The 17669-nt window shown below is 47.5% G+C and overlaps 2 protein-coding genes and 1 non-coding gene across 3 annotated transcripts in view; 2 read left to right on the top strand and 1 right to left on the bottom strand.

Annotated features, from left to right (window-relative positions):
• Positions 1-650: 650 nt before the first annotated feature.
• On the top strand, positions 651-5482 carry RPL32 (ribosomal protein L32). The gene is made up of 4 exons (XM_061197304.1): positions 651-758; positions 2059-2158; positions 2769-2950; positions 5297-5482. Exons 2-4 carry the CDS (start codon positions 2063-2065, stop codon positions 5424-5426), a joined length of 408 nt encoding a protein of 135 aa, XP_061053287.1. The 5' UTR covers positions 651-758; positions 2059-2062; the 3' UTR covers positions 5427-5482.
• Positions 1842-1981, top strand: LOC133095820 (small nucleolar RNA SNORA7). The gene has a single exon (XR_009701682.1). It is a non-coding gene; the product is annotated as a small nucleolar RNA SNORA7 (small nucleolar RNA).
• CAND2 (cullin associated and neddylation dissociated 2 (putative)) overlaps positions 5480-17669 on the bottom strand; it is a 31273-nt gene continuing 19083 nt past the window's right edge. Inside the window, exons 11-15 of the mRNA XM_061197303.1 lie at positions 16252-16347; positions 11100-11269; positions 9823-9987; positions 8281-8388; positions 5480-7189 (exon numbers count right to left, since the gene is read on the bottom strand). Coding sequence (XP_061053286.1) covers positions 6962-7189; positions 8281-8388; positions 9823-9987; positions 11100-11269; positions 16252-16347 — 767 coding nt within the window. The 3' untranslated portion in view covers positions 5480-6961. The remainder of the gene's footprint in view (positions 7190-8280; positions 8389-9822; positions 9988-11099; positions 11270-16251; positions 16348-17669) is intronic.

Genomic DNA, 17669 nt, shown 5'->3' with positions numbered 1-17669 from the left:
TCACTGATGACATGACATTCCTATTGTGTTCGGGCTGTGGAATCAAGGGCCGTTTTTTTTTTTTTTCCCTCTCTTGAAATTTGATTTTCACAATAATCTTAAAAACAAAAGCTAAAATAAAGAACAATTTTAAACGAGGCAGTCTAGCCTAATGGTTAGAAGTGTGGATTTTTTTTTTTTTTTTTTGGCGTCAAATCTCCATACTTCACTCTCTATATATGTAAAATGGGGAAACTAATAGAACTACCTCATGGAAATGTGCGAGGTCCACTGAACGAGAGCTGTTACAGTCTCATTGCTATTTATAAATTCACGTGAGAGAATTATTAAAATATCGCTGTTTTGTTCCCTCCTGGCCACTAAGAGGAGCACTTCGGAAGAAGAAACGCGGGCGGCAGCAATCTAAAAGCTGGATTATCCTCCGGAGGGGCGGCTTCAATTCCTGGAGGAAGTGGATGGCTCCTCACCAGGTCTTAGAAGCTCAAAAAAAAATTCCAAATTTTTACGTAGTCCCAACGGCAGGCATGAAAATTTTTAGCGCTACTCCTAGATATTAACATCTAGGAAAACACAAGTATTCTCGAATTTTTTCACTATTATTTCTCTGACGTGTCTATAGTATCTTTGAAGGACCAGAAGCCGGAAGTGCTCTCCTTTTCCCTGCCAGGACCCAAAGGTGAAGTCCCATCAGCCTCGCGCGCTACCTTCCCCTCTCTTCCTCGGCGCTGCCTACGGAGGTGGCGGCTATCTCCTACGCGGTGAGTATTAATCGTTGGCCATCCTCGTCTCTGCGGTCTCCATCTGGCCCCATTGCCCCCTGCCGAGGAGGCCCGTCCTTCCGAGCACTCGTCTGGGTGGGCATGGCCCTTGTCGGTTGGCTGGACCACGTACAGAAACAGAGCGAAGCGGCCCGGAGGGTGATGGAGCTTCGCTTCCCAGGGCCTCTTGCTCTCCTACGGGGGCCGCCTGGGGTCAGAGCTGCGGACAGCTTGTTGGAGTCCTGGGGGCGCAGGGCGCCGGTTGGGGCTAGACTAAGGGGGCTCCTGGGGGCCGGGGCGCGACTGAGGGGGTTCCGGCCTTACGGCCCTGGGACACCTCGCTCAGCGATGTCTGCCCACGTGTATTCTTCTATGTCCGCTGCTCCACGCTCCCTCCTTTCCAGTTTCTGGCCCTGGGGTTGCCTTTGTGGCGAGACTGCCAAAAAATTCGATCTGCGAGTCGAATAATTCAATTAACCGAAATTCTGGTAGCGGGTCAGGATCTTTGGGAATGTGAGACCGCATCCTGGTCTTCGAGGAAATCATTGGGGGGTCGGGGGAAGTTCATTTATTGGACCAATTCATTGAGTAACTGCTGTGTGCTCTACAAAGAAATTGGTGGCCGTGAAGAGAACAAAAAGGGTGCTGCAATAGAAAAGGTAGCTGGGAAGGCCACCTTGAGGAACGTAACTTTTTAAAGCTGGTGTTCGGATGATGCTCAGGTGGAACTGAACGTTCCAAGGCTTAGAGGCCTTTTAGAAGCACATGATGGTTTTGTGTATCTTTCGAGAGTGTCATAGAGCAGCAGCACCCTAGGGGAATTACAGGTTTCTCTTTACTGCACATCTCTTGTGGTCCGGGCACTGCAGGTGTTCAGTGTGCAATATCTCCATTTAAAAGGTGAGAAAACTGAGATTCAGGTTCATGAAGATTGCCCAAAGCCTGCAATTGGGCCATCTCAGGGCCGGGACACTTTGTAGAATGGGATTTGCTGCGCCTTTGCAAAATTTCCCTTTGTGGTTAATTTGTTTTCCGTAAGTTGTCGGCATTCTTTCTTGGCTTTGACTGGGCAAGGTGACCCCTGACCTCCTAGGATCGCGTCTGGAGAATGGCTAGTATTCTGCCAGCTTCGGAGTTGGGAGGGAAAGCAAGCCTGGCAGAGGTACCCATTCCATTCCCAGTTTGCTCAGTAGCTGGTGATTGGAAGATACTCTGCAACAGAGTTCAAGCCCCAGGCAGGGTGGGAAAGCCTCCTTCCAAGACTCATCTTTGACATGGTCTCTCGCCTCTTTCTGGAAAGCATCATGGCTGCCCTCAGACCCCTCGTGAAGCCCAAGATCGTCAAAAAGAGGACCAAGAAGTTCATCCGGCACCAGTCAGACCGATATGTCAAAATTAAGGTATGTGGCCCAGGACGGAAGTGTGTGTTGGGGTGAAGAAAGGGGTTCCTAAACAGGCTGTTGGGTTTCTCACATCCTCAACTCAGATGACCTTTGGTAGGTGAACTGGTCTGTGGCTGGTGGTAGAGTTCTCTAGAATCCCAGGTGTCCCTGCCTTATTGGCACTCAGTCTCTTGATGTGTAAATTGAAATGTAAATGGCAAGGGACACTTGCCTGTTTTGAGGTGTCTAGAAGCTTATATTTGTTATATTTCAGGTGGCCTTATGACAGTATGAGAGATAGATTACGCTTATTTCATAGATGAGAAAACTTAGGTGTTGAGTGTGATGTTAAAAGCCATGCTTTTCATCTTACTTTATACGTGGTCTCCTCCCATCCCATGGGTATGTAGTCTGCTTTTCCTTTGCTTGGAAGGACTGTGAATTTGGATCTGTATTCCTGCTGGTCAGATGCAGGAGCTTCTATTTTTTTCCACCAGAAAAAATGTAGTGAAATCCTGTTCCCTGAAGACAACTACTGTTCGGCACGTTTCCTTTTCATCTGGTCCCTTATTTCTCCGAAAGGAAGAGTTGGCGTCTTCACAGACACTGACCATGTGTTTTCTTTCAGCGGAACTGGCGGAAACCCAGAGGCATTGACAACAGGGTGCGCAGGAGATTCAAGGGCCAGATCTTGATGCCCAACATCGGTTACGGGAGCAACAAGAAAACAAAGCACATGCTGCCGAGCGGCTTCCGGAAGTTCCTGGTCCACAACGTCAAGGAGCTTGAAGTGCTGCTGATGTGCAACAAGTGAGCTGGGTCCCACCTCTCGGTTCAGGTGTCAGAAGCCTGAGTGTGTGAGCAGTTTCGGCAGGGACTCTAGACCTTCTGGAATGCATTTGGAGGAGTGGTGTGTCCTCAGGAGCTTGGGTGATGCTTGTTGGGGACTTCAGAGTGTTTCCTTTGCTGGAGAGATGGGGGTTGGGGGCTGTCCTGAAAAGTGTAGAGACCTAGGACCGGAAGAGAGTAAGTGGATTTGCTTGAGCTCGACAGCGCAGCGCGGCTCCTGCTGTAGCCTCTGGCAGTCATTTTCAGAACATTACTTATGCGGGGGGGGGGGGATGAAATGTAGCCTCAGACCTAAGGGACACTTTACACTGTGGCCACAGGTATCTTCAGAAGGCTACAGGAGTAGAGGAATTGCTGCCTCATTTTGGGCTTTGATCTGAAGTGGAGAAATGGGAAGGCTGCAGGCAGAGAGGACAGCTTACACAGAGTTGTAGGAGTGCAAGAAGGGCATGGGGGTTCGCAGCATTATTTTAGTTAGTGTTTTGAGAAATTTAGACAGTTGGTGAGCTCTGTGTGTAAGAGACTTTTGGTCTGCTTAGGGCCAAACTAGGGCAGTGGGATGAGAAAAGATTTCTCATGGGTAGTGATTTAGACACAATTTTAATCTGGATTGGGGGGAATGGTAATTTTTGGTTAAGCAGAGGACAGTTTATTTTCTTCCCTTCCTGTTAAACAGGAGCTAAAAAACCTGCATTTTCTTGGTGAGTTAGAAAGGACATGGAGAGAGTGACCAGTAACATCTGTGTGTACGTATGTTTACAAAGATCTTTTACCTGTAGTAATTGTAGACGCAAGTAATAAACGACCATTATTCTCACTTTTGGTTGAGTTTCTCTAGGTCAGAAATCTAGCCAGGCATTGAAATGCTGCAGATACTCTTTAGAAAGGATGAGCATAGGAATTAATTTTGGATGCCCAAACTGCAGTAAGCAGGTTGATGGAGAATTGTGACAGAAAGATGCAGTTTAATCTCTTTTGTGTAGCAAAGATGATTGCTGTGCAAATGTAGTTGGTTGCCATAAAGATAAGTCTTTTTTAAATAGCAGCTTGGCAGTTTGTATCAAGAGGCACAGAAATACTCTGGATGTAATTTAATTCACAAGTTCCATTTCTGGGCATTTATCCTGAAATAATTGAAAAGTAGGGAAACTGTAAGCTGATCATTGCAGCAGTAACTGCACTACGTATAATTGGTGAATGGCGGGGTTACAAGCGCCGGCTGGAATGTTGTGCGTACGTTAAAAACGGTTGTCGTGTATATACGGAAAATGCCCAAGCAGAGGGGAAAGTATTTGAAGTATGTGCAGTGTGATTGTGATTATTAAATACACATGGATGAGGACTTGGGGAGTTTTTGAAAAATGAAAAAAGTGTGATGCAACTTAAGTCTCCTTGGAAATAAAGATTAGGGAAATGTTTTAAGATATTGGACTTGAGTGGACTTCTTTACATAAAACAAAGAAGTTCTCTGTCTGGATTGGTTTGTCTCTTGCTGTTTTCCTGCAGAGTTCTTAAAAAGAACTGTGCCCACTGCCTTATTTACTCACTCCCTAGAGTCTTACTCCTCTCTCTGCTGAAAATTCCTCCTGGGGTAGAGTGTCTTCTTAATCCACTGTTGATGGCTTCATAAATCACCTCCTTACTGAAATGTGCTCATTCGGCCAATTTGTAGTCAAACCGGGGTGTGGTGTGGCTGTGAAGGAATGAATAGAACGGTACCTGGCACCAGCTCAGGAAATGTTAGGTGTTATCATTCACTGGGTGAGTTTAGGCACTGTTACTTTTCAAGTTGAATTTGTCTGCAGCAAACAGGCAAAATGTTTATGGTCTGGGCCGGGGAGCCCTTGGCTTAATCAGGCTGTTGGGTTTTGCTGTTGGTTGCTTTGCAGAAAGTACCTAAACTTTTCACGGGCAAGTCCAAGCTCCCTGAGACTGCCTTGAGCTGGGCAGGTTGGTTCAAAGGACTGAGGGAGAACCTTTGAACCTGGAGCCTGGGGCTGAGCCATCCTGGCCTGTGTGTGACTTGGGAATTCACCTCCACTTTGTGGGCCTTGGTTTCCTCGTCTGTAAAATGGAGGCGCTACCTGGATTACAAGGCCGCTGGGAGGGTTAAACGAGAGGGATCACTACCAGGGAACACTTCAGAGCCGTGTTGCTAGTGCCATGGAATTAGGGGAGTTAGCAGTCCCCCCTCTCTTCAGTGCTATAGCTCTGGAAGCAAAGTGACCAGGGCTATTGCCTTCCCAGTGGAACACAAAGTGTGTTTTCCGCGATGGCCTCCTTACTCACATACCAATTCTCTTCCAGGTCTTACTGTGCTGAGATTGCGCACAATGTCTCCTCCAAGAACCGCAAAGCCATTGTGGAGAGAGCAGCCCAGCTGGCCATCAGAGTCACCAATCCCAACGCCAGGCTGCGCAGCGAAGAAAATGAATAGACAGCTCGTGTGCACGTTTTGTTTAATAAAACCGTAAAACGGCCATCTGGCATTTCCCCCTTGGTTTTACTCTTCAGTTTGTTTGACAGCTTGTCACAGAGATTGCTCTTTTGCCTGTTCGTGCTCTGTGGAACCTTCTGTTTGGAAGGTGTTTGTAAAGGATACGTGATCCCTCCTTCATGGGGCCCAGGCCTCAGGCGCCCAGAGCAGCCTTGGTCAGGTCCAGGTGGGCTCGGGAAGATGTGGCCCTCAGACCACGGTAGGTTCTGAGACCCCTGGTTGAAGGACCTTGCATCTTGGAGCAAGTAGTCATTTTTAGCCTCACTTTATAAAGTTAGGAATCACCCTGTGTGGTTCTTGTGAAGATTGAGGACAATCAAGTTTCCTTTTCAACTACAGTCCTAGACCTTAGTCAACAGTACCTAGAATTCAGCTGTTTTATGAGGCTAAGAGGCCATTTTTCCAAGACATGGTATTAAGTGGCAGCACAGGTCACATGGAACAGGGCATGTGGCACTCTATAGCACAAGATTGGATTTAAGGCCCTTAGTTCAGTAGATAAATGTCTTAGAGATTGGCTCCTGTTCAAAACTCAGTCTGAAACGTTTGAGTAAATTGTTGGTCATTGTGTGACTTCTTTGAATTGACGTGGGAAGCATTCTGATAGTCTTCTGACTACTGAGTAGAGGGATTGTGCGGAGAAAACGGTAACAGTTTAGGATCTGTCCTTTATTAACCTGGGATAGCAGAAAATTCTTTGGCCTGTTGCTTAATGTTTCTGTGTCCTTGATACTAAAAACTAGAAAGGACGTGTTCACAAACCACCTGGTTACACCTCGATGGGGGGACATGAAAGGTGGTTTGTACTTTTTCATTTGTGCTTTCCTGTCTCTCTTTGCTACGTAAAGAGTTTTGGGATTAGAAAAAAAACATTACATCCAATTACCTACCCCACTCACCTGCCTCTGCAAAAATAATACACATTTCTGATTTATCACTGCCAATGAGAAATAAAGCATTTTGGATTCTAAAGTGTGAATAGCTCAGGGAGGTACCTGAGTTTTTAAGATGCCCAGCCAAAGCACTAATTTTTGGCACATCAGATCAGGTGAAAACATGGGAGTAGTGTGAATGACACATCTGGGACAGCGGGGAGGAAGGCCATCCAGCTGCCTCCTAAGCTTTTTGCAGCTGTGACCACACGTATTTCTAAATACTACTAAGTACTTGGTGAGGCTGGGACCCCCAGTTTGAAGGAGCCAGGCTGACCTGTGTTAAGTCACATCTATCTTCCGTGGAAGATTTGGAAGAACTACCACACCCGCTTTGAATAACTGTCCTGAGTTAAAGGGCCCAACTGTTGGCAGCCTTGCAGCTCGGACTGGGGTCCCTGGAGAAGGTGCCCGACCAGGAGAGGGAGGGCCCCAGTGAGATGGATAAGGGGCAAAAGTTAGAGGCCTGTGGTGCTGGGAGGGTGAGGCTCTGGCTTCAGTGGGCCTCCTTGTGAGTTGGGGTCCCCTGGGGGTGGGGGAGCACTAGCTGAGCTCCATGGAGTCTGTGCTGGGGGCTGAAGCAGAATCCTTCTGGATGCTTTCAAAGAGGGCAGCCAGCTCGGGGTTGGATCGAATTTGGGACAAGAAGTCAGCCATGATGGGGCTCTTCCCCACTTCTGGGATGGTCAGCAGGGCGGCCACTGCCCTCATCGCGGAGCGCTTCAGTTCGTCTTGCTTCTCAAACTCCTGTTTCACAGAACCAGCTTTGACCTAAGATGGGAAGCAATGAACAACGAGCCATCCTTTATTGAACATGGCCTTGCATTTCCCTGGTCACGTCATCCTCCCCAGCTCATGCGCCATCTCCTATCTTTATTTACTGCGCTTAAAGCAGGCTCTTGGCACCACTGGACTTCATGAATGGGTTGCTGTGACAGCCTTCTAGCTGGCCTCTTACCCACAGTCAAGTCCTTGCCTCTGCCACCCATTCTGCAGACAAGCTGGGGAGTAGACTTCCAAAGCTGCCTCGCCTGCTTTCCACGGCTTTATCCCCTACCTCTCCCGCTTACTCACAGAATCTCAGGAATTTCCCCACTGCTTATGGAATGAAGTCCAGATTGCTTCTGCTCTGCTCTCAGGACACGCAGCCCAGACAACACTCGGGCTCTGCCCTGAAGAGGCTCAGGTAGAGGTGAAAAGCTTGGCATTGGGGCTGGACAGTCCTGGGTTCAAATGGCTCTGCCCCCTAAGAGCTGTGACCCCTCTTTAAGCTCCAATCTAAAATACTCTGCTTTCTTTCTGGTTAATTCCTACTCTTCCAAAACCCAAATTAGTTCTTGCATTCAGCAGGCATTTACTGGGTGTGATAGGCTCTGTTCTCAACGTGACAGCTTTCCGTGAGCCTTCTGCCCCAGATCCTCCCCGGACCTTGAGGCACTCCAGGCTAACTGCCCTATACCAGTCAATCAGTCAGTGACTTCTATCTTTCTAAGGGTCTGACTCAGTCTCCCAATTAGGATGTGAGAGGAGGGAGTCCACCATGTTCAATGTTGCATCCCTAGTACCTTGCACAAGGCCCAACACTCAGGAAGTGTTTAATGAGTGAAAGAAAGACAGAGCTAGGTCTGAATCCCAGCTCTGCAATTTACTGTGTAGCCTCAGTCAGTAACTTAACCTCTCTGAACCTTTGTTTCCCTGTGTGTATAATGGCAAGAATAAGAAGTACTCTGTAGGGCAACGATAATGATCGAATAAAGCACTTCATACACCACCTGTACCGCAGAAGATTCTCAGCAAACAGTAACCATGAACGATCTGCAGAGAACCCGGCAGGTGCGCCCAGGGCTGGGCAGGGGGCTTACCTTAGCGGTACAGGTGGCCCTGAGGGGCTCGATGAGCCGGTCCACCCTCTGCAGGACAGGCACAGGACACAGGGTAGCCAGTCGGGCGAGCATGATGAAGGTCAGCATCTGCCCGGGAGGAAGGAGACAGTTCTTGGTGAAATGGCCCAGGACGGAAAGGAGCAGGCGCTTGGGAAGAGCAGAGGTCTGGAGCTCAAGCCCAAGCTCTAGCAGCCAGCCTGCCCGCCTGCCACACTGACCTGTGTGTACTGGCACTCACCAAATATTGCTTGACAAAATTAAGGAATGTTTTTGTGCGTTTTCCCAGGAAACACAGAGATTTACAACAGTGGTTCTCTCTAGGTGGAGTGGAACTTTTGGGTGATTACTACTCACTTCTCTATTCACTTTTTTTTTTTTTTTTTTTAAAGGAATTCCTTTATTTTTATTATTTATTTATTTATTTTTGGCTGTGTTGGGTCTTCGTTTCTGTGCGAGGGCTTTCTCTAGTTGCGGCAAGTGGGGGCCACTCTTCATCGCGGTGCGCGGGCCTCTCATTATCGCGGCCTCTCTTGTTGCGGAGCACAGGCTCCAGACACGCAGGCTCAGTAATTGTGGCTCACGGGCCCAGCTGCTCCGCGGCATGTGGGATCTTCCCAAACCAGGGCCCGAACCCGTGTCCCCTGCATTGGCAGGCAGATTCTCAACCACTGCGCCACCAGGGAAGCCCTCTATTCACTTTTATATCGTCTAAACCCTTTAAGACAAGCATAATTCCTTTTGATTATTTTACACTGGTTTTTCGTTACAAAAATGATTCATGTTCATTGTATTTTAAAAAGCTACAAGAAGGATAGAAAGTAAAACCTGTCTCCCTCACAGGTAATAAAAAAATGGCCGAAACTTCTACAACTCACTTATCACCTAACAGTGGGTCTTGGCCACCTTCCATGCCAGCACAGAGATCCCTCTCCATCTTTGTAATGCTGCCAGGATCCCATCCATGGCTGAAGGTACCCGTTTTACTGAGCCAGCTCCCCATGAGTGGACATTTGGGTAGCTGCCAGCCTTTCCCAACTCCCAGAAAGCTGTGGAGAACCATCTCTCACATAAAACTCTGAATGTATTTTTAGAGTCAGTCCATGAAGTCAGTTCATGGAGTGTCTAAGAATTCTAAATTTTAAAATGTTTCTAAGGTAGTATGGGGATATATGTATTTGTATAGCTGATTCACTTTGTTATAAAGCAGAAACTAACACACCATTGTAAAGCAATTATACTCCAATAAAGATGTTAAAAAAAAATTCAAAAAAAAATAAAATGTTTCTAAATTCTACATTTTTCTAGTTCTGGTCAACCCATCCTCCCAAGAGCTTGCCCAGTGTAGACTCCCACTAAAGGTGTGAGACGTGGGTTCTTTTTCTTATTGTTAAAGAACAAAGCAGCTGTTTTCACGGGGGCGCCTGGGGCAGGGGTGGGGGACAAACAAGAAGTGGGCCCTGTGGCGCCTGGCTGTCCTCTCGCTGCGGGGTGGGCCTGGGTCCGGCAGGGGGCTCGTCCTACCCGGATATCGTAGTGGTCCTTCAGGCCGTCCTCCACGTGGTTCAGGAACTCGCAGATGTCCAGCTGGTCCAGGCAGCTCTCGAGCAGTGAGTACATGCACTCGAAGGCCGCCTTCCGCACATCCAGCCCATCGTCCACCGTGTGCTTAAAGGGCCCCATCTCCACCTGCAGGAGGGAGGGATGAGAGCAGGCTGGGGGCTGTGACCCCAGGGCATAAGGACACCTTCCCAGGTTCCTGCTGCACCCCTCCCTCTGTTGTTCAGTACTGCGTCCCATCCCCAAATCATGCCTTAGACTCTTAAGTCTCCATGCCTTTGCTCAGCCCATGATGCCTTTTGATAATAATAGTAACAATAATTATAATTACAAGTATTAGAATCTACTGAGCAGTTATGATGTGCCAGGCACTGTGCCGAGTGCTTGACAGATGACATTCTACTCATTCATCACAACAGTCCCAGGAAGACAGTGTTACTATTAACTCCATTTAATATATGAGGAAACTAAGGCTCAGAAAGGTTAACTAACTTGCCCAAGGACACTAGCCCAAGCTAGTAAATGGCTCAACCAGAATTAAAAACCCAGGTCTCTCTGAAGTTATAACCACAAGGCTCTGCTCTTAATGGTAAACTCCTTCTTACCCCTCAAAGCCCAGCTCAAATGTCCCCTCCTTTTGGAAAACTTTCCTAACCCCTCTAATCAGTCACATCCTCCTCAGCGATGCCAGGTGGTTCAGCCCTTCTCATTATATCGCGCAATGACTTGGCTGTTAAATCACTTTTAATCTCTGCCTCTTAAATACTAACTTCACCAAGTGCTCTAAGTAACTTAAATAATCAGCAGAGAAGGTATCCCTCCCTCTCCTTCAGGAGGCCATGAGCTCCCTGGTGCCTCGTGTCTGGTCCTGGCGCCTGGACGCAGGGCTGGTGCTCCACGAACACCTGCTCAATGTCGAGTGATAACAAGAGTTGCTGACATTTACTGAGCACCGACTGTGTGCCAGAAGCAGATCTGAGCACTTGTAGGATTTAACTCATTAAAAATCTTCTCAACAACCCTATAATGTGGACACGGTTATTTCCCTCCCTTTGCCTGTGAGGAGAAACTGAGGCTCAGAGAGGATCGGGTTGCCCCGGCCAGGGTCACACAGCTGGGAAGTGGAGGGGCAAACTTGACCCTGTGGGCCGGACCTGCTCTGATGAGCTTGACCCTAACCCTTGCCCCAGCCGCAGCAGTCAGGCCCAAGGGCTCCCGTCTCTGTCCTCCCACGGCTTCACCTCTCGGATGAGGTCCCGGCGGATCTTCGTCTCCTGGTAGAGGAGGGGCAGGATGTCGTCCAGCAGGTCGCGGACCAGTGAGGGCTTGTTGTGCACAGCAGAGTTGAAGAAAGCCAGGGTGGCCCGGCGCACATTCAGGTCTGGGTCCTGCAGGCTCTCCATGAACTCTCCTGGCAGAAAGACCAGAGGTGGTGTGAGGGGCAGCACAGCCAAACACAAACCACCCCACCCCACCGTGCTTATCTGGTTAACGGGAGCCGTGCAGACCTGCCTGGACAGGGACAAACGTGTTCTGAGCATCTACTCTGCGCAACAAACCTTCAAAGTCCAGACAAGAATGTGGACTTGAGTCTGGCCTGGGTTCAAATCCAGGCTTGACCACGTCCTAACTGTGGCACCTTGGATAGCCTCAATGTCCTCAACTGTAAAATGGGTGTAACAGCAGTACCTACACTGTAGGACTGGTTTTAGGATTAAAAATGTGGTGATGTCTACAAAGCACACAGCAGAGCACCAAGTGAGGACTCTATAAATGTTAACTTAGTTTTATTTCAGATGAGAATGCTGAAGATCAGAGAGGGGAAGAGACTTACACAAAATCACACAGTATTTCTTTTAGTATAGGTTAGACTTTTTAATAACTATGTTAATGTTTTATATATTCAAAAAATAAATAAAATCAAGAATGGGAGGGATCCCTAAAAAAAAAAAAACTGTATTTCAAATGATTAATATAACCACCCAGGTTATGAAGGAGAAAACAACTCACCTAAGTAACTTCCAAAGCATTGTGACAAGATGCCCTCAGGCTAAAGACAAAAGAATTATAAACGAATACTGATTTTTCACAAATAAGGGTTAGCAATTCTCATGACTACCTTCTGTGTATTCCAGGATTAAGTGAATAAATATCTCAGGAGCTGGGTTCCTCCTGTAACAGAAGGGTATATGGAAAGGGAGAAGGCTAGCATGAACCCTCTGGTGCTGGACTGGAATATATATGTGTGTCTGACTATGTACATACAGTCATACATACTTAGATTTCCTGATTCTGTCTGCTGAGAGGGCCTAGAAGTAATGGCATCCCAGTAGCAATGAGCACACCTATTGCTCAGATCTTGGATTCTGAATACTATTCTCCACTAAAAGGAATCAGGCTCCTTGGAGAAATGGTTGATTCCAGGGCTGGGGCAGGAAAGGTTCAGGATGGGTCGGGAGCACCTTATCGTGCCAAAAGGTAAGGAGATGCTCAAAGAATGATGGAAACATATCAACAGAACATAAGAACTAGCTTGAAGGGCTCCCACTGGCTAAATGTGAGACAATCTTGGGAATCAAAATAAATAAGACAGTTCTAGATTATAACCCATTGAGTGAAATACAAATCCCTGAGTCTATAATGATATGAACAAATCAATGAATAAATAAATGTGGGAAAAGGAAAAGTTATTTCTGAGAACAAAATACAAACTAATAAATATGGGAGGAATGCTGGAATTAGAAAGTTGTCATTTAGCAACTGTCAGTAATCATTTATTCAGGCAAGAAACCACAATGGATGCAAAATGTAGTGGGCAAAAATTTGATGAGGAAGAAGATATTTCAATAGGCTTAAAAATACTTATTCATGGGCTTCCCTGGTGGCGCAGTGGTTGAGAATCTGCCTGCCAATGCAGGGGACACGGGTTCGAGCCGTGGTCCACGAAGGTCCCACATGCAGCGGAGCAACTAAGCCCGTGCTCCACAACTACTGAGCCAGCGTGCCACAACTACTGAAGCCCGTGTGCCTAGAGCCCATGCTCCGCAACAAGAGAAGGCACTGAAGTGAGAAGCCCATGCAACGCAACGTAGAGTAGCAACGAAGACCCAACGCAGCCAAAAATAATAAATAAATAGAATAAATAAATTAAAAAAAAAAAACTTATTCATTCCAAAGGGAAAAGTAACTTTAAAGTGGAGAAACCTAGAAGTCTCCATCCTAACCAGTCAATCAGAGTTACCATCACCTGTCATGGGACAAACTGCCATCATGGGCCTCCTGATGTGATGCACTGGGAAGAACACAGTCTCCCAGCAGAGCAGGATCCAAACCCAGGGCTGGTGGCTCTGGGTCCCTTCTGCTGTGCCCTGCTGGCTCCTAGGTTCTCACTCTCTCTGAGAACACAGCTGTGGGGACCCAGTAAGACCTGAGTTCAAATCTCCTCTCTCAGCCTTACTTTCCTCATCTGTAAAATGGGGCCAGTGCTCAGGCTACACAGGGGGCTGTGAAGATGAACCGTGATGAGGTAAAAGCCCTAGCATGGTACCTGATCTACAGCAAGAGCTCAAAAACATACAACAACAAACCCAAACACCCAGATGGAGGCCTTGGGGGGTGCCAGCCATGGGCAGCTCAGGCAAGATGGAGAAAATCAGGGCTGGAGGCAGCGTGCGCCCGCTGGGTCAGGATGTGGGATGAAGTAGTTGCTGACAATATTGCTGCAGCTTCCGGACATGTTCTCCAATCCAGAGTGCTGGCCCCTCTTCCCTGGCTGTCCAGTGGTTAAGACTCTGCACTCCCAGTGCAGGGGACAGGGGTTCGATCCCTGATCGGGGAACTAAGATCCCACATGCCGCACGGTGCGGCCAAAAATTTAAAAAAAAACAAACAAACCCAGAGTGCTGGTCTCTTGGTCGCACACAACAGTGCCCCAGCAGGTGGGGATCAGCAACTCCATTTTATAGCCAAGGACGAGGTGGCCTGTCCATGCTCACACAGCCCAAGCAGCAGAGCCAGGATTTGAACCAAGGCTGCTTGGACTCTAAAACCTCTCCACACTCCACCAGGCTGCCCTGCCTGGATGAGGAGGGCCAGACTCTGGTGTGGTCCAGGTGAAGGTCCACAGGCAAGGCTGTCTGGGCTCCTCAGGCCAGAAGGCCCCTCAGACCAGGGATGAGCCGGGGAGCTGCTCTCCCCAGCCCCTGTGCAGCTCTACCCAGCTAGGTGCCCGCCAAAGCCAATGCAAGGGAGAGGCTGTGGTTTTCTACCTCTAAGAGCCTGTGTTCATGGAGTGCTTTCCCCCCAGTCACACAGGGGGGGTCTCCAAAACAACCTGAGAACACGCAGATAAGGATTTCTCAATCCCATTTTACAGATGAGGAAACTGAGGCTCAGAGGTGAGAAGGGGCATGCTGGGCCCACCCAGCGATTCCGGGGCAGTGCAGGGATTTGAGCCCCGCTGCCCATCATGGGTGAGGCAGCCTCCCAGGTCTCCAACTCCCCTTGGCTAACATGTAAGAAAAATCAGCTCAAACCCACACACCTGTGGTCACCTTATCTTTGACAAAGGAGGCAAGAATATACAATGGAGAAAAGACAGTCTCTTCAATAAGTGGTGCTGGGAAAACTGGACAGCTACATGTAAAAGAATGAAATTAGAACATTCTCTAACACCATACACAAAAATAAACTCAAAATGGACTAAAGACCTAAATGTAAGGCCGCACACTATAAAACTCTTAGAGGAAAACATAGGCAGAACACTCTATGACATAAATCACATCAAGATCTTTTTTGATCCACCTCCTAGAGTAATGAAAATAAAAACGAAAATAAACCAATGGAATCTAATTAAACTTAAAGGCTTTTGCACAGCAAGGAAACCATAAACAAAAGACAACCCTCAGAATGGGAGAAAATATCTGCAGATGAAGCAACCAACAAGGGATTAATCCCCAAAATATATAAGCAGTTCATGCAGCTCAATATCAAAATAACAAACAACCCAATCAAAAAATGGGTGGAAGATCTAAATAGACATTTCTCCAGAGAAGACATACGGATGGCCAAAAAACACATGAAAAGATGCTCAAATCACAAATTATTAGAGAAATGCAAATCAAAACTACAATGAGGTATCATGCCACACCGGTCAGAATGGCCATCATCAAAAAATCTACAAACAATAAATGCTGGAGAGGGTGTGGAGAAAAGGGAACCCTCCCACACTGTTGGTGGGAATGTAAATTGGTGCAGCCACTATGGAAAACAGTATGGAGGTTCCTTAAAAAGCTAAAAACAGAACTACCATATGACCCAGCAATCCCGCTACTGGGCATATACCCAGAGAAAACCATAATTTGTAAAGATACATGCACCCCAATGTTCACTGCAGCACTATTTACAACAGCCAGGACATGGAAGCAACCTAAATGTGCATAGACAGAGGAGTGGATAAAGAAGATGTGGTACATATATACTAAAGAACAAAATAATGCCATTTGCAGCAATATGGATGGACCTAGAGATTGTCATACTGAGTGAAGTAAGTCAGACACAGAAAGACAAATATTATATGATATCGCTCATACATGGAATCTAATTTTAAAAAACAATACAAGGGCTTCCCTGGTGGCACGGTGGTTAAGAATCCACCTGCCAATGCAGGGGACACGGGTTCCAGTCCTGGTCCAGGAAGATCCCACGTGCCGCGGAGCAACGAAGCCCATGAGCCCCAATTACTGAGCCTGCGCTCTAGAGTCCGGGAGCCACAACTACTGAGTCCACGTGCCACAACTACTGAAGCCCACACACTTAGAGCCCGTGCTCCACAACAAGAGAAGCCACCACAATGAGAAGCCCGCGCACCGCAAAGAAGAGTAGCCCCCGCTCGCCGCAACTAGAGAAAGCCTGTGCGCAGCAACGAAGACCCGACGTGACCAAAAATAAACAAATAAATAAATTTATAAAAAACAAAACAATACAAATGAACTTATCTACAAAACAGGAACAGACTTACAGATATCGAAAGCAAACGTATGGTTACCAAGGGGCTGGTGGGGAGGGATAAATTGGGAGATTGGGATGGACGTATACCCACTCATATATATAAAATAGATAACTAATAAGAACCTGCCGTAGAGCACAGGAGACTCTACTCAATACTCTGTAATGGCCTATATGGGAAAGAATCTTTAAAAAAAGAGTGGGTATAGATATATGTATAACTGATTCACTTTGCTGTGCACCTGAAACTAACACAGCATTGTAAATCAACTATACTCCAATAAAAATTTAAAAAAAAAAAAGAAAAGAAAAGAAAAAGAAAAATCAGCTCAAGCCCAAGAACAGGGTGGAGGTGACCAAAGGGGACAGAGGGGCGGGGGCACTCACCAACGAAGGCCTTCAGGATGGGGTCGATGGGGTGGGGCTGGTCCGAGATGAGGAACTTGACGGCTGTGATGACAGTGCAGCGGGTGTGTGGCCGACCTGCAGGACGGGAGGGGGCACTTGGGGCGGGCGCGGCGGGTCCCGGACACCCACAGGCCAGAGGGCGCTGAGGCTCCCCTCGCCTCCGTGGGAGACAGAACCACATCCCCTCCCCACGTGAAACGCCCCGCCCATCTCTGGGGAAGCTGATGCTACCACTTTCCTTGGCAGCCCAGAATCTCCCCTGAATTCTTCCTACTTCGGCTGAGAGGGTAAAACTGCCAGTTCTCAGGCAGCCACGCCAAGGACAGGAACGGAGAACGAGAACCCAAGACAGGGCTCAACTCGAAGAAAGATCTCTCTGCCCAGGCCTTGGGGCTGTGTTGTATTTTTCAGACACATTATCTCAATTAATACTCAGGATTAATTAATCCTAGTCATTGGTTGATAATAATAATAAATCATATAATATTAGTAACAATAATTAATAAAAATTCTTCTTAATCTCCATTTTACACGTGAGGAGAGACCGGAAAGGTTAAATTCACGTCTAAGGTCACACAGCAGGTCCAGAATTCACCAGCTGCTTCTGAGCCCTCTCTGTGGGCTTCTCCAAGGAGGGAGCAGTTGTGCTTCAAGCAGGCTGAACTCAATTTTGCTTTTCTGCTTGCTTTCTGAGTAGAGAAGCTGCAGAAAGGGAAGGGAGTACACTTCCCATTAGGGTGAAGGAGATTAATCGGCAGCTTCCACCCCTCCGGCACACAGCACTGAATGGGTTAAGGCTGTTTCCATCCAAGACTTCAGTTCAAGACTCAGCAGAAAGTTTACAATTTGATGCTAGGGTATGAGTGAGTGAGCTACTGACTTCAGACTTGTAGTTTTTTCCTCTTTCTCTTTCCATCCTGACTGGCTCCTAAGAAGATTCAGGGTGGCTGATGAAGATAATACACATAGAATAGGATTAATTGAATTAAGAAAAATGAGGCCAAGGACAAAGTGAGATGGAAACCAGAGTGAGGGGCACGCAGCGAGAGGCAACTAGAAAGTCCTATGAACTTGCTAGAAGCAGGCCGCTGATTCGGCTCTAAGCATCCCAGCAGCCGGCAGTAAATAGGAAATGTGACTGGTTAGTTGGTTCAACAGTGGGCACGAGGTCTAAACAAATCTGAGCTTAGAAAAGGCAGGGCTGCCCCTCATCCCAAGACTCTTGCCTCCCAAGGTTCCTTGTGAAGAGCCCTGTGCAGTGTAACAGGTGATGTCCTCAACGTGGTTGTCCTGTCCACACAGCGGTGAGGGCCCAGAGCTGCTGCTTGTATACCAGCAACCCAGGAAGGGCTTCACCGGAATCACTGACACAGCAACGATAGTGGATACCAGCAGTA

Source organism: Eubalaena glacialis, chromosome 7 (assembly GCF_028564815.1).
Source record: "Eubalaena glacialis isolate mEubGla1 chromosome 7, mEubGla1.1.hap2.+ XY, whole genome shotgun sequence".
NCBI classification, from domain to species: domain Eukaryota; kingdom Metazoa; phylum Chordata; class Mammalia; order Artiodactyla; family Balaenidae; genus Eubalaena; species Eubalaena glacialis.
This window is presented reverse-complemented; position numbering and strand designations above follow the sequence as displayed.

Coding starts and splice junctions, on each gene's coding strand:
- RPL32 (XM_061197304.1), top strand. CDS start 2,063: ATGGCTGCCCTCAGACCCCTCGTGAAGCCCAAGATCGTCAAAAAGAGG. Junction 2,159..2,768: donor ACCGATATGTCAAAATTAAG/GTATGTGGCCCA, acceptor GTTTTCTTTCAG/CGGAACTGGCGGAAACCCAG. Junction 2,951..5,296: donor GTGCTGCTGATGTGCAACAA/GTGAGCTGGGTC, acceptor ATTCTCTTCCAG/GTCTTACTGTGCTGAGATTG.